Source organism: Pseudorasbora parva, chromosome 3, assembly GCF_024679245.1.
Source record: "Pseudorasbora parva isolate DD20220531a chromosome 3, ASM2467924v1, whole genome shotgun sequence".
Taxonomy (NCBI): Eukaryota; Metazoa; Chordata; class Actinopteri; order Cypriniformes; family Gobionidae; genus Pseudorasbora; species Pseudorasbora parva.
This window is the reverse complement of record NC_090174.1, coordinates 36362890-36379821: the sequence shown is the minus strand read 5'-3', so window position 1 is coordinate 36379821 and position 16932 is coordinate 36362890. Positions and strand designations below refer to the sequence as shown.

The following is a 16932-nucleotide window of genomic DNA, read 5'->3' as shown; positions in this document are numbered from 1 at the left end:
TTGAGTTCCCCTCTTCACTCCTGTCTATCCCAGAGCTCAGTCTGCTTCATCTGACAGGATAATGCAGAGTTCTTTAAGCGCTCCTTCATTACTCTGCTTAATGAAACCCATTTTCTCCTTCTGGAGAACAGCATTGCTTTATTAATTGTAACCATCCATTCTCAATGTACACATATTTCTGACCAGCACAGCACGCAGCCTCTGTTTTCTTTCTAGATGTATTTCACGGCTCCATTATGTCCGCAGCGAGAGCTCATTAACGCTCAGTATATGTAGTCAGACGAGAGATCTGCATCCACCTTCAGGCTCGAAACCCCCCGAGGGTTCCTGAGAATCGTAATATTTGTAATAACAGCAAGTGGCTTTCTGTGCTCTCTTTCTTCTTGTTTAAAATGTACAAAGTTTCTCTACCAAAGCTGTCTGCATTTTTCTCTCTCGACTCTCAGGCTCAGACGTGACCTTGAGAATTTCCCCGCTGATGATTTGTGCTTGCAGATGAAGTTTTTAGCAGGAACATATATAGATGAAGTTTTCATCAGCGAGGAGATACGACTGAAACCACGTACACGAAATAATACACAGATGAAGCCCCATAAATTAATAAACAAGCAGAATGGAAAATCTGCCATATGCACACTTCTGATTAAAGCTTCCTACAGCTTGGACATAATGGCACTAATGGCTTCTCTCAAATCTTTCGTTCTATTTTCAGTATACAATTTATATGACTCGCATCGATTATTTGTATTGCTCATACGATTTAGCTCAAATATGAAGTTATTTGCCAAAGTCTATTACTTAGGGTTTGAGGTCATTCAAAACCTCAGACCTTAAGTACTAAATGCAACCTTTCACCTGTGGTTGGTTGGCAGATTATAAAATGCCGACAAAGTCCAATAGGCTTAAACTGGAGGAGGGACCTGAGCCATATCAAAGTCAGCACACATTAAGAAAATAAGACTGAATTTTCATGTATGTTATTGATCTTATTGCAAATGACTCATCCATGCATGTTTTTTTAAAATGTTTTTTAAAATTTATTTTTATTCAAAATGTCATAAATGTCATAGGATGGTTCAATATGGCCACGTGAATGACTGCCTTTGTGTGGAGCTCTCCAATTATTTTGCTGTTTTTGTTTGTTTGTTCTGTGCTTTGTCCAAGCCTGAAGTACTCCTGAAAATAATTAGGTCCCGTCCACACTAGGGCTGTCAAAATTGCTCAAAAATGACATTCGAATATTCCCTCTAAAACAAACACGAATATTCAAAATATTCGAACATCTGGGCGCGCATTTTGTCAATGCATTTTGTCAATTACGTCAGTAACAGGACAAATTAATACAAAGAGACATGAACTACTTGTATAGTTTGTCTATTTAAGTTTATACATATTTGACAACGTATTACTTACACAAAAACGAGTAGATTGTTATTATAAATTATATAATTATTTTATATAAATTAACTAATGGCCAAGACTGCAGAGGGCAGACCTCTCTCGTCCTCACTGCGGATAACGGTTTAAATGAACAAACATTGAGTGCTGATCAAAAGTTTTGTGAAAGCAATTTAAGGTCGCGAAACTCGCGACTCTTGTCCCAAATATAGCAGGCTTCATTCAGTGATTGAAACAAATATTATTAATATTAATTGAAGTTTTACAGCATATTGAGTGCTCCGAGCGAGCTGTGCTGTGCTAAACATGGAGCTTTTTCCTTGACATGGTAAATAATCATACCAGTGAAAGCAGTGCATTTATCCTTTATTCATGCATATATCTTCAGTCAGTACAGTAGCCCTACATTTTAGTAATGTTTCTGTTTAACGCTAAATAAAATGAGGCATGGTATGCTAACTGTATCTTACATAGCTTGCATATAACTTTATCTCGCAGCTCAACAATTTCCAGACATGGCTTTTTAGATTATGGAGTTAAAATCTCTTTCTCTGCTGCAGTCGAGTTGGGCTCTGCACTTCTGCCATCTTCCCTGCAAGACGTGTCAACTTTCAGCAGTGATAGTGCGACTCCTGTCCTGTGACCTGTCCCTGAACCCTCAGGCGCACGCTCACTCGCAAAGCAGACAGCCACGCCTTCTACTAAATGTACTAAAAAACATTTATTTTTAAAATCGAATATTTATTTTCACCTTCGAAATTCGTTTTTTAAAAACTATTCGAATATATATTCGAATTTAGAATATTCGTTGACAGCCCTAGTCCAGTTTTTTTTTTAAATAAGTTTAGTTTTAGTTAGTTATTTGATGCTATAAAAATGGGTTGATTGACAGCTAATATCGACGTCTTCTCTGAGTGAAGTTGTCACTGAGGCACTAACCGACTTTTTCTGGGATTTTCAAGAGGAAATTGGAGCTTTAGGTTTCATTTCCATTTTCTATAACTGTTTATTTCACACCAACAAAATGAATTGTTCTTCATCCGCGAGAGTAGATTTTTGATATTGCGGCTTTACTTCCTGCTCTCTACCGTGCAGATTCGGTCACGAGTTCACTACTGCGCTGACTCTGTCCCAAATCTGTGCAAGATGTCAGCGTCATATTCGGATTTTCGGAGGCTCTACGTTTCCTCAGTAAAAATATATTTTTTTAAGGTCTATGGTATAGTCATTCTTTTTTCATTAAAAAATAGTCAGTTTCACCAGAGACAAACTACTGGACATATGGAAACACACACCAGACAACATTTTACAGTTTTTGTTGATTATTTAGACATTTTGTTGACTGCTCTAGTCAGGGGCAGCGGTTCTGTTCAATCGCGTGGTCAGTTGGAAACAGGGGAAGCATGCCGGTTTGCTTGTTAAGGTTTGTAAACGTGGATTATGAACAGCGCTTCCAAGTATCCATCTAGCGAATCTGTGATCCCTTCCCAACAAAACAGTCCCTTCCTAACTACTTCTCCTTACTCACACAAAGACTTTTCAAAATCTGCTGCATTGTGCTTCACTGAAACCTGGCTGAGCGAAGCCATTATACACCACAATAAGAATGCATATCACTCCGTCTCACATGCAGCTTCGGGGCTCTATGATCGCTAGTTCATCGTATACCGACCTGTTAAAAGATGGACTAATGAAGCAGAGTGGGATTTACAAGCCTCATTTGATTGCACTGATTGGACTGTTTTTTTGTTTTTGTTTTTTTTTTAAACTGCATCCACCGATGTGAACAGCTCTCTAAGGATACATGCATTTGTACCTGGGCATTCTAATCATTTACAGAAGAGGGGATAACATCTTATAAAACCAGGCCAGAAACAGACTAACAAAGGAGATCAGAGTGGCTAAAAGACGCTGATAAAACAGTTCTCAACCAATGACCTAGCATCAGTCTGGACCCCCACCATCTGTGAAGAATAAACAACTGGTGAGGATCTGAATGTGTTTGACTGCCGAAAAAAGCCCCATCTCATACCCCATACTCGCTCTGACCAGCACTTCACACATACACTAATACACCCCCCCCCCCATTGTGAAAAAAGGCCATCAGATGTTTTACTTCCTTCGCCAGCTGAGGAAATTCATACTGCCACAGTTCAACCTGTGTAAGCTGCTGACACTGTTCTACTCAGCTGTCATTGAGTCTGTCCTGTGTTCATCTATAGCTGTCTGGTTAGGTTCAGCCTCCAAATCAAACATCAGGAGACTACAATGGACAGCCGGAGAGTATTATTGGTACCCCCTGCCCGCCCACCCTCCAGGATTTATACTCTTCTAGAGTGAAAAAAAGGCAAGTAAAATCATCGCAGACTCCACTCACCCCGGCCACAACCTATTTTGAACTGTTGCCTTCTGGACGGTGTTTCAGATCACTAGGCACAGGAACAGTCTCTTTCGCTCTTGAACAGTTAAATACCTTCCAAGTATCCTGACAAGCCAGACCCACATCAAGATGTTTGGTCTGGAAACTCACCATTGACAGGGCTCAATCCGAGGGGCGGGATAAACGGTTGTCTTTCAAACTCCCTCTGCACGCGGTAGGATACGGTACACAACCAACCAGGGCAACGAAGGTGAAGCAGAGCTTGTTGATAGATTAAACATTCCCCGTATCCGGTCGGCAAAACTCCGAAACACATCTTCCCTTTTTAAGAATGACTTCAGTGCCGTTCTTTGTTCTTTTCTCAGAGAAAAGCTTAACTCCAAGTCTTCCAGAGTCGTGGTCAAAGCTGATTCGAAAGACCGCCGTTCGCCAGTTTCTGTGTTTACTAGAAGCACGCAAACGCAACTCGGCCGTCGTCATTATGGCCCCGCCCGCCGACTCTTTACACGATGTGATTGGCCCGGCAAGAGTTTGGCGATTACAGCTCAGAAGGATAATGAGAGTTGCTAGACGACACTCGCGGGCAGAATAGATTTGCTGCCGCTAGGGTGCGTTTAGATTTCTAGGCTACCTTCCAAGTGCAATGCCACATTTTTTGTGCAATATCCTTGTACATTCTTTTAGTCCTATTTATTCATATTAACTGTCTGTCTTTATATTTATATTTTTTATAAATAATATATACACTCACCTAAAGGAACACCATACTAATACTGTGTTTGACCCCCTTTCGCCTTCAGAATTGCCTTTATTCTACGTGGCATTGATTCAACAAGGTGCTGAAAGCATTCTTTAGTAACGTTGGCCCATATTGATGGAGTTGATGGAGATTTGTGGGATGCACATCCAGGGCACGAAGCTCCAGTTCCACCACATCCCAAAGATGCTCTATTGGGTTGAGATCTGGTTACTGTGGGGGCCATTTTAGTACAGTGAACTCATTGTCATGTTCAAGAAACCAATTTGAAATGATTCGAGCTTTGTGACATGGTGCACTATCCTGTTAGAAGTAGCCATCAGAGGATGGGTACATGGTGGTCATAAAGGGATGGACATGGTCAGAAACAATGCTCAGGTAGGCCGTGGCATTTAAACGATTCCCAATTGGCACTAAGGGGCCTAAAGTGTGTCAAAAAACATCCCCCACACCATTACACCACCACCACCAGCCTGCACAGTGGTAATGGCATGATGGATCCATGTTCTCATTCTGTTTACGCCAAATTCTGACTCTACCATCTGAATGTATCAACAGAAATCGACTCATCAGACCAGGCAACATTTTTCCAGTCTTCAACTGTCCAATTTTGGTGAGCTTGTGCAAATTGTAGCCTATTTTTCCTTTTTGTAGTGGAGATGAGTAGTACCCAGTGAGGTCTTCTGCTGTTGTAGCCCATCCGCCTCAAGGTTGTGCGTGTTGTGGCTTCACAAATGCTTTGCTGCAGACCACGGTTGTAACGAGTGGTTATTTCAGTCAAAGTTGCTCTTCTATCAGCTTGAATCAGTCGGCCCATTCTCCTCTGACCTCTAGCATTAACAAGGACTTTGCGCCCACAGGACTGCCGCATACTGGATGTTTTTCCCTTTTCACACCATTCTTTGTAAACCCTAGAAAAGGTTGTGTGAAAATCCCAGTAACTGAGCAGATTGTGAAATACTCAAACCGGCCCGTCTGGCACCAACAACCAACAAACATGTCAAAATTGCTTAAATCACCGTTCTTTCCCATTCTGACATTCAGTTTGGAGTTCAGGAGATTGTCTTGACCAGGACCACACCCCTAAACGCATTGAAGCAACTGCCCTGTGATTGGTTGATTAGATAATTACATTAATAAGAAATTTAACAGGTGTTCCTAATAATCATTTAGGTGAGTGTATACGTGTGTGTGTGTGTGTGTGTGTGTGTGTGTGTGTTTTATTTTATTTTTTTACATTTTGAATTCTTAAATGTTATTATGCATCTTGTTATATTTATGTGTACTGGAAACTTCAATACCAACATAAATTCCTTGTGTGTGCAAGCACACTTGTCAATAATTCTCTCTGTTTGTGATAATGCAATCTTCCATGAGTGACTTCTCTCTGGTGACACATACCAGACTCGTGCTTAAATCCCAGCTCTTTAAGCTTGTATTCATCAGTCTCTGTTTTTGACTGCAATACCCACATCTCAAAAATCCAATCAAAAACACATGAATAGAGATTTTCTGTTTCGATAATCCATTACACTAGATGTACGTCACAATACAGGGATAAAAATATCTGTTGACGCTTTCATTTTATTGTTGAAAGTAGTTTTTTTTTTTTATCTGCTTCACTTGGAAAAGACAGAAATGTCCAATGCTCCAATAACTAAAAACAATGAATAAAATCTGACAACAAAGGTATCATAAACTGCTTTTTTAAACTCCAATCTTGCAATAAACCAAACCATATTTGGTCCAAGTAATACACATTTGACTTAACCAACACACAATTGTCTAAGGAATCAATTTGTTATTTTCAAGCGTCAAGCTAAAGTAAGCTTTCTCTCTCTCTTTCAGGAATGTGTCTTCAGGCATTTATTGAGGCCTTCTTCTACATGGCAGGACGCAGGTTCAAAGCTGTAGCCCTGCGGGAGCAGGTGCTCTTGCTGCTGGAGGTGTGTGAGGGGGCCCTTGAGGGGCAGAGCCACAGCCAGAAGCCACGTCCACACCGGTCACACCCAACTCCATCATCCACGCAAAACACGTTCAGCTCCCCAGCACTGACCCGCCGCCACCACCATCTACGGCACCAGCCGCTGCAACTCTCTGCTAAAGCAAACACAGAGAACTGACAATCTCACACATACTGTACAAACTGTCCCATGTCTTCTGAGGTACGTCCAGAGGACTATGCCGTGTGTGTTTAAATAAATAAAAAAAGATAAAGGGTAAAATAATGAGCCAAATATCATAGATTTACTCTGTGCAATAGCTCAAGTTGAGCTGTTTATACACAGCTCAGATAAAGATTTCTTGCACCACAAGAAAAATGTAACGGAAGAAATTTGTGTGTGTGTTCTGATGCCAGTATTCAAACACTCAGGCACTTGTTTCAGTGCTAAGCATGCAGACAGCGTGTGTATGAGCATGTGACTTGTGTCACGTTGCTCATATATGCTTACCTTCAGGTAATGTGGTATTTGTGTGAAACAATCACTGCAGGGATATCCCAGGGATTCAGTGTTTCTTAAATGGAAGGGATGCTGTCGTAACAGCACTTCACTTCAGAAAAGCAGCTAATTTTCTCAAATGGCCACCTTGAACTGACTAGGCAGAAAAACACGTTGGCCTTTTGTTAGGGAATGGTGTAACACCAGGGGTTCGTTCTTCGTACATCTCTAACTCAGTTAGCTGGATTTGATTGTAGACGATTTGGCATGATCTCGGATTGTTTGGTTGTTTGACACATCCTGGAGTTGCTGTCATAGCAACGGGTCCGTAAGCTTTAACCCCTGCTCAGGAGAAGCTTATTTCAATTAAACAGGATTAGATTTGCTTTTTAAGCGGCGTTGATCGTTTAAATTTGTCCCAACCACTGCTACTTTATTACAAGAGTTCCTCACTGTACCAGGGGGCAATAATCATTTAAAATAATAATATAAAAATGTATTTGAAAATAATATTATGCTGTGTAGTCTATAATGTTGTAATCACAGCCCTTTGATTGAGAGATTAATTGTGATGGAATAATTCCTTTATCATTTTATTGGAGTCTAAATGCCTTGAGACTTGTCATTTGAGTGGTGACAGATATTATTGGAGTAGCTTGATCGTGATCTTGACCCTTAAGAAACATGAATTAATGCTGTCACAATAAATCTGCTACAAATATGAAATTAAATTAACTGCTAATTACAACATTGAAATACAAATGTAAAGACTGTACAAATACTATAAAATTAATAAAAATAATTGGGAATCAAACATGATTCCAATTTTTTATATTCACGATTTTAAAGTGCACATTTAATTAATCTATTATAACTTTGATGTTGTTTTGGTCGCTTTGCCGTTTCCTTGTCCAGAAATTCTTCTTTTTTATTTTATTAAAGTGTAAAATTGTATAACTTTTTAAATAAAATGTAACATTTTATAAAAATGTTACAATGTATAAAAATATTTTTTAAATGTTATAAAAAATGTAATTGTATTATTTTTAAATACAATTTTTTTTAAAAAAATATTAATTTGTATTTAATTTAATAGTTTAATTTCTTAATATTGTTAAATGTTTTCTTTAATTTTTTTCTCGTCAAGTTTTACTCAGCTGTCTTGCCTCCAGCCAATGGCTGCAGTGCTGATCGTGGTTTCGAGTATCGATGCATCTTCCCTCTTCAGTGAGCACGCAGTAATCTCAGATAACTTAATCCAGATATGTTAATCCAATCCGCTAATTCATTTGAAGAACCAAATTAGCCAGGGATCAGTTATCACGTTCAGAAGATCTGGGATCTGTACGAAGAACGGCCCCCAGACATGGCACCAAGTGCGCTCAAAGTTTACGAAGTTGTGTTTTATTTATACCCATAGAGATTTAATTATTTATTGTTTTTCACTTAAACAAGTAATATACTGTAGCTGTACTGAACTGCTCCTGCATGTAGAAATGATGACAGAAGGGAAAAAAGGGGGTTTGCTGTGGTTTAATGCAAGTGGACATCTCACAGGATTAGCATATATTTACACAGATCATTTAACCCTCATTTAATATCACAGCTGCAGGCATCTATATACACATCGGGCTTGACTGAGATGTACTTTTTATGGTAATAAATAAACATTGCATTTAAAAGAATATGCTGTATGGTTTTTTTATACTGATTTCAGTTGTTCTCAGTGAACACACAGACACACCCTTTTCCAAGTTATGTTTTTGAAAAGTCTCACCAGATTTTTCACCAGACATGTTTGTCAAGTCAATGATTCAGTAATGAAGACAACAAAGCAGGCATATGAAATAACTAAATAAAACTTTAATTATTCTAGTTGCAAATGTACATAAATTGCACAGCCACAATTGTATATTTCTTAACATGGACAAATTTCTCTGTACATTATTGTTCTTGTCATCGTCCTAAAACAAGGCAAGAGTCCAGCCAATACTTTACTTTAAACATACTTACAAAAATCTTTTCTACAAGGATTATAAAACATACAACATATTTTAGGTATTCATTTATAGATTTTATATATTTTCTCTTTATATCATTTATTTCACATAGCTACTATTTCACATTGACTGCTTGAAAAAAAAAATAAACAATGCGCAAAAAGTTTCACTTGCAAAAGTTTCCTAGACTTCGAGAACTGAAATTAAGCCGTATAAAGACACATCTGAGGAAACAAACCAAGACGACAGCAAAAGATCTTTTTCATTCAATACTGTTCTAAACGACTATTTTTTGACTCGAATAGCTTCCCATGTTGATGAAAATAGACATAATGACTCTGCGAAACCTCATTAAAAACAGAATATGAACAAACGGAGAAGTTGACAGCTGAGGAAAAAAAAACTTAAATAAATATTGGTTCCCTTTTGTGCAACAACACGAGCCCCGAGCTGAGTTTAAAAGTTGATCAAATGAATTTTAAATGACCCTAGATACTGATCTGCTTTATTTAGACAGCGCTGAAGCATTTAGTACATGCAAAAGCTACTTTATCAGGGCATCAAAGCGCTCGCGATTGGCTGAGGTATCTAAAGCAGTCCAATTGTTAGTCTCATGACGTTTGCGCCATATGTGGGCGTTTGTTTGCGTGGAAGGATTCACCGTTTGGCTACAGTGAAACGAGTGATAATGCTACAAATCAAACTGAATGACAAATCAGAGCTTCCCTGACTTAATAATAATAATGTGCACCTTGAGTTAGAGTTATGAAGTAAAGGAAACCCAGGTGGACACGACAAAGGGGAAAAGTGCATAGTCTTCAAAGCCTTTGAGAAGCAGGGGCGACACATGCGCTTTGTGCTTGTTAGATTGCTTAATCTAATCTCACATTTCAGACTCAAATCAGCCAATGTAACAACGGCATTCACCCTCGAGTAACCGTGAACGTTACTTTATATGTAATATTAACTTATTCACATGCTACTCCATCATAGAGCCCATACAGAGACATTTACCCTCGAAAATAACATCTCTAGCTTACATGACCCACGACATGTTTATATATCTGCAACAAAATCCAGAATTTGTGTCTCGCTTCCTCAAATATCAACAAGTTAAAGGAAAAGAGCAGCCGCGTGCTGCACCTCAGTGCCAAACATGATAAATGCAGAAGAGTCCTCACGCACGTTATTAAATATAAAAATAGACAAACTCTAAATGTTGAAATGTAAAGTGTGCAGCAATTTGGACTGATGAGGCAACATGTAAAAATAAACACACATGTACAAAATTATTAAAAAGGCTTAAAAAAGGAGACCGAACAAGACAAAACCCAAGAATAGAAAATGCAAAAAACTCAAAGCAAAACTCTCCCAAACAATGTGGGAAGAAAACGCGAGATTGAACAAGGCAGCTTTCAAAAGTCAAATCGTTCTACTGTAGTGTCTAAAACATTCGTTCTGCTCCATCTGAGCAGTTTGTGCTCATTCAACATCTTGGCATATCTAAAAATGGACCCAAAATGACACTTAGAATGTGTTTGTTACAGACTGAAACATTTTTGTCTAAGAAAAAAAAAGAGAAAGTGATCAGAAAACTTGGATGGAGAATGTAAAATATATACTCTTCAACATCTATGCTCATTATAATCTATCGCTGTTCAACCGAACCGTAAGAGCATAAATAACAAAAAAGAACTGAGGGATATTTCAGATGCAACATTTTAAGGCTTCTCATGATGGAGAGACAAAGTGCACTATGTAGGGAGAAACCGAAAAAGAAAGTGAACTAATACAATTCTGCACAAGTTGCTCATTCTGTCTGATTAAAGTCGAGACCATTATAAATAAATCAGACAAAATCTAGTGTCTTTTTTTTTTTAAAGGCTGTATGGAAACACCTATTTGAAAAGCATGTAAAATGACAGTTTGTTTTTTTTGCACAGACTATAGGGTTCTAATATCTCTGTATAATGTCACCAAGTCAGCTGTATCACTGTTTTTCTCTTTTATATTTTACAGTAAGCTATTGTGAAACACGAATGAAAGTCTAGTGGTGTGTCCTAACACGAAGTACTTGAACAGTAGTCTCACCGGCGGATGTTTACAGCGGATCTTTCTCCACGTTTCCAAACAATCGCTTCGCCAACCGTCAAAGGTCTCTGTTCGGTATCCTCAACCTGCAGCGTTTCTCTCAGTGTTCACTTACAGAACATCTGCACACTTGCTCGTGTCCTCTGTCTTCATGCGGTTTTCGTTCAGCAGTTGGAGCTGTTGCGAAACTCCCCGTTTTCTGTGATCTGCAGCTTGGTGGGGTTGGTGGGCGAGATGCCGTTCCGCGTCTGCATGCTGTAGCGCTCTTTCAGCTGCGACAGGGCGCTCATTAGCCTCGCGTTAGCCGCGTCCAGTGATGCTATCCGTTTCTCCTGCAGAGACAGACCATTTCAGCACGCATACAATTCAAAATCATTGAAAATACCAGCTCCAGCAATTCCAGCAGTTACAAAGATGTTTTGGGATGTTAGTAGAGAATGGAAGAAAATAAAAATGCCCTGCTGAACAATGAATCCAGTCCAGAGAGGCGGATCAAATTGCGGATTTTCCGGGGACATTTTAGACATCGTCAGCTTTTATGTTTTCCTGTCAGGTTCAGCTCTGCTGCCAATGTATTAACTGACACATTCACGGTTCTTCAAAGTGAGTGTATAATTATGCATATATTTACTGAACATGAGTATGCATATGATGCTCAGTTTAGCTGATCTCCAAGCAATGCCAGCAGTTGTGAACCCTCACTGTGAAGAGCTGACAAACCCTGTTGTGCAATAACCGCTGTATGTTGATCATTTTGTACAATGAAAACATGTATTGAGACTCTACTTTTTGGGGAAAGGAATTCAATATACTAAAATGAACTAAAATGCTATTTGAAAATGGGGTTTGTTTCATTTATCATCCGTTTTACAAAGTGGGGCGAGGAAGTGACTGCGAGGACAATCGCAAATAACATCACGACTGTGATGATCTGGCTCGTCATGTGACCAAATCACAGCTGTGATGTTATTTGCAGTGACACTTAACCTCAAGTGTTTAATTGCTTGTTTCTCTCCTAACACATGTTCATTCAAGGAGAAGAAACAAACCAGTTGGTTTCCTTGGAAAACGTACAGTACATAAAACTAATATGCATATTTCCTTGAATTCCACACTTTGTTGGTCTGTTTTGCTCAGATTTTATACATCAGGGATACTGATTTGGAGTATTTAAAAAAAATAATCCACTTTTTATTTTTATATAAATATTCTAATTTTCCAAATTCCCAAACATACTTCCTAAACAGTGGAGTTTTACCGTTTTTAAATCCATTCAGACGATCTCTTGGTATGGCGGTAGCACTTTTAGCATAGCTTAGCATACATCATTGAATCTGATTAGACCGTTAGCATCGCGCTGAAAACAAAATGACCAAAGAGTTTCAATATTTATCCTATTTAAAACTTGACTCTTCTGTAGTTACATCATGTACTAAACCTGACAGAAAATAAAATGTTGCCGATAAGGCTAGCAACTATACTCTCATTCTGCGTAATAATCAAGAGCTTTACTGCCGTACCATGGGTGCAGCGGTGCAATGATATTTGAAGGATCATGTGACAATGAAGAAATGAAACTTCAGCTTTGCCAGCACAGGAATAATTAACATTTTTAAATACATAACAGTTATTTTACATTGCAACCACAGTTACTGTATATTTAATCAAATAAATACAGAGAATTAGAAACTGCGTTGGAAAACATTAACAAGTCTTACACACCCTAACATTTTTAACGCTGGTGTAATTGAATAATTTGGCTTTTTTATATCTTAAATAGAGGGATTGTGAATTTTTTTTGTTTGACATTCTAGTGTGATGACAAACTTCAGGCAAAGATTTGTGAAATGTATTTGATTCATCGAAAGGTTAACATCATGAAGGGTCATAATATATTGAAAAGTCAACATCAAAGGTTAAATCATTACAAACAAAAAAAATCGTTTGGGAACTAGCGTTTAGGTCAGTCCCATACCTGCGCATCAATGATCTTCTGTTTGGAGTCAACCACCGCCTGCATATCAGCATGATCCTTCTTCAGCTCTTCCTCCACAGACATCAACCTGCGCAACACAATACAAACACACACTCAGTCCAGCCTTCATACATCCTCCCATTCTGTCTTTGATCTAGAGCTCAGGGCCATAAATAGCTGCCCCATAACATCAGTCTTGGTGAAAAGCAGCTCCCAGTAAATTCTGCCTTGAGGAAAGCTAAAAGTCTCTAAAAGCTCTCTGTATTCTCAGATTGCCACTAATACACTGCGAGCTGAAAGCCAAATGACAGCATCAGAGGCGTGTGGTGGACTTCTGAAAGGCAAAGTGCTTGTTCAAAGTAAATTCGTGTTCTAGCTCAGTCAGTTAAGTTCTTTTACCTGACTCAAGGAGAAAGGGAACTTGTGTTCATCCGTTTCCACCAGTTTCACCCATTCGGGCCAATTTGTGAACTTAATATTGACTGAATAGTCAGCCAATCAGAGGTTTTGTCAGCCTTTCTTCGGGTTTCAGAATACAAACTCCTACCTGCTTATGATGCCCTTCATCTGCAGATCTTTGTCTTCCTGTTGCCGCCTCAATCTCTCCTCTGACTCGTCCAGCCGGGCCTGATACTCTAGCAGCATCTTCTGCGCCTGTTCATCCTGTCCCTTCAGCCGGGCCTCGTATTCCTCCAGCCTCTGCACCGACACACGGAGCCGCTCCTGCAGCATACTGATCTCCGCCTGATACTGCAAGAGATGCAGGTTTTTGTCTTTCATGGTGAACCTCTTTTTAAGCTGCAGTCAGCACTAAATGTTGAGCTATAGTATGTATGTATATTAAATTCGGGTGAAATGTAATTGTGCCCTATATGTGGCATCAGGTGTGGTATGCCTCAGTGGACTATTGGTAGCTTTTTACAATAAGGCTCAGTTTCTTAACATAAGTTATTGCATGAAGTGTCATAAATGAATAACAACATATTTTTACAACACGGTAATTTAAAAATATCCTAAATTCAATCTGTTCATCAGAGACCCTTCAGAAAATTTTGATTCGTTTAACAATTTCTTTATGAACTTTTTGAAGCATCAAAGTTTCATTTCTGTCAGTGCAGGGACAGAAAGCGCTCAGATTTCATCAAAACATCTTTGTTAGATCCAAAGATGACCGAAAGTCTGGGTTTGGAATGACATGAGGGTGAGTAATTCATGACATAATCATCATTTCTGGGTGAACTAATCTTTTAACTTACATGCAGATTAATAAATGCTGTAAAAGTCTAGGTGTTAGCATAGCAACATGCTAATGACAAACTGTTGGACTCAAATATTAGTTTAGTCTCTGAGATGACTACAAACTATTTGTGATATACAGTGTTGAGGTTCAGAGTTATTAACTTAAACATTACATTGTTTTTCAGGAATAAAGCTGGAAAAATACATAACAATGAGATGAAAAATACACTTAGAATATTAGAAATGTTACCTTGGCAACTAACGAAAAAAATGTAAGTACTAAAATTTCTAAAACTGAAATAAAAATGAATAAAAGCTGAAAAAGAATATATTTAAAAACAACAAACCAATCAAAATGACACAAACTAAAAATAAAATGAAAACTGAAAGTATCTAAATAAAAATATGAATATATACAATAAAAGTATATTAAAAATACTTAAATAACAGAGTTGCTGCCACACCAGAGTATGTTCCACACCAGTTATAGGATGCAAGAAACAGGAAGACTGACAGAAGGAATAGTCAGATGCGGCTAATATGTCATGTTCTCTCTCAAACATACAAATGTCTGAAAGTACTCTTGATTAATTGATTCTAAGAACTATGAAATTTCTGTACCACTGGTGGCACCAAACGGAACTGCAATTTCCCTACCTGCCATTATTGACAAAGAACAATGCTGAAAGTATCAGAGCTCATGAGGAGCTCAACCTCCAGATGTTTTCTGCTCACTAAACTTGGATTTTACCATAAAAAAAACTACACATTTCATCCTTAAGTCTCCATTCAGAAACACCCAAATCAGAGCTGAATGTTGGATCGCTGACACAGAGAATCCTCTTGTCTGAAATTAGTGCTGGATGATGATTCATTTCCTATCCGGAGTATGTTTGCATGAGTCAAAATCTCTGCTGCTATGGTGTGTGGGTGGGCAGTTACCTTTTCAGCTTGTGTGTGCTCATCTCTGCAAAGCTCCGTCTCAGACTCCTGCTCTATATATGGCACATTCATCAACCAGGCAGCAGTACGGTCCAGTGCACTAGGGTTCACTGGGGACGGGGCCTATGGGACGTACACACAAACACACACATACGCATGAATAAACTGAAGATGAACCATACACACTCACACAAAGAAGTCATGCCAGGGGCATCTCGTTCCCAACAAGCGATGTGGACAAGCAGACATGATGACGCTTGGCATGATGTAAGGCCATGCATGACATATGAGCATGGTTAGCTATAGTAATGTGCTCAGTTAGAATATGTTTCAAAGAAGTTCATGCTAACTAGGTAGTCATGACATCACAATTTCCATTAAGGCCCTCAACTGTACAAGAAAATAGATTTTTTTTTCTTTATCAGCAATTTTGTTTTGTTTTTCCATACATTTTGAAGCAAAACTGTATACGACAATAAGATATGTTTTTCAAGGGAATCGATCGTCAATTTAAAATCATAGCTTTAAATTGTTTTCCAGCACAAATATTGAAACATCCTTTGAACAAAATACATTTTCTCAAGAAGCAAAACTATGCATGATATTGAGATTTCCAGTCAGATAAAAGTTATCACGGCATCAAAAACCGCAGTCAAGTTTCAATAAACCGGTACTGATTGAAAAGGACAGATAATATAATAATAAATACGTTCAGCGAAACTGACATTGTGCTTAAAAACCATGTACACTTTACAATGTGACCTTGTAAATGAATAATGTAAGATAAAATGGAAAATTAAATAAGTACAATGCAATAAATGCAGGTATTGAATGCTATTGATGCACTTAAAAAAATCTTAGCATTTGCAACCTCCTACGCATCCCCAAGGAAAAAAATCCACTGAGCCTATGGATAAAACCAAGACTCCTCCATACATTTCTTATTTTTAAATAATCCATTTCACAAGAACGGACATCCCAACTGTCGCTACGTCAGTTTCATTGTGGGCTTTCAAACCAGCCTTTCACCTCATTTTGCCAATAAGTTGAGAAAAATAATAGCTTGGTCTTATGGAAGATGTTAATCTTTCTGCCAAGGTATAATGTAACTGATTCTATAATCAACCACAGTATTCACAGGAAGTCCACAGATGTGATTTTCACAGTCGGAGAAAGAGCCTGGAGGTGCTGTGTGATGTAATAAAAGTGCGCGCACATGTGGTTTCCATAGATACGCTTCCATCAATCACTTCCAGCAATCAATCAAATCCCAAGAGAGAGAACAATGCATTGTGGATATGGGAAATGCCCTTCCTGTTCACTTCATTGTCAAATTGTTGAGAAAAATGACTGCCAGAGGCAACAGTGAATTTCGAAGGGTTGGTGATAGATCGCAAGCTATGCTCTCTGATTATTATTAGAATCAATAACTCAGACCTGCTGCAAGATATATTACTAGGATAAGTTTAAGGATACATAATAAATAATCTGGATCACAGACAGATTTAAAAGTCTGCATGAAACAGAAATAGTGGTCATCTTTCCTTTCCTAGCCACTATTGTGACGTCAGAGGGTCCAAGCCTCTACTCGTTTCAAAGGGGAACACTGTTTATTCATACCGCACAAGTAAGCTAGGCATTTAAAAACCCACTGTGTGGCATTTAAAAACCCACTCTAAAAAATGCTGGCTTAAAAACAAACCAAGTTG

The 16932-nt window shown here is 38.5% G+C and overlaps 2 protein-coding genes across 8 annotated transcripts in view; one reads left to right on the top strand and one right to left on the bottom strand.

Moving 5' to 3' along the window:
• The window catches only part of ttll11 (tubulin tyrosine ligase-like family, member 11), a 39556-nt gene extending 29995 nt beyond the window's left edge, over positions 1-9561 (top strand). The window contains exon 9 of the mRNA XM_067438644.1: positions 6384-9561. Coding sequence (XP_067294745.1) covers positions 6384-6658 — 275 coding nt within the window. The 3' untranslated portion in view covers positions 6659-9561. The remainder of the gene's footprint in view (positions 1-6383) is intronic.
• The window catches only part of dab2ipb (DAB2 interacting protein b), a 194197-nt gene continuing 186084 nt past the window's right edge, over positions 8820-16932 (bottom strand). For all 7 annotated transcript variants that reach the window (XM_067438636.1, XM_067438637.1, XM_067438639.1 and 4 more), the window contains 4 exons: positions 15224-15346; positions 13590-13792; positions 13043-13130; positions 8820-11399 (listed from right to left, as the gene is read on the bottom strand). In XM_067438636.1, the coding sequence (XP_067294737.1) occupies positions 11232-11399; positions 13043-13130; positions 13590-13792; positions 15224-15346 (582 nt within the window). In that variant the 3' untranslated portion in view covers positions 8820-11231. The remainder of the gene's footprint in view (positions 11400-13042; positions 13131-13589; positions 13793-15223; positions 15347-16932) is intronic.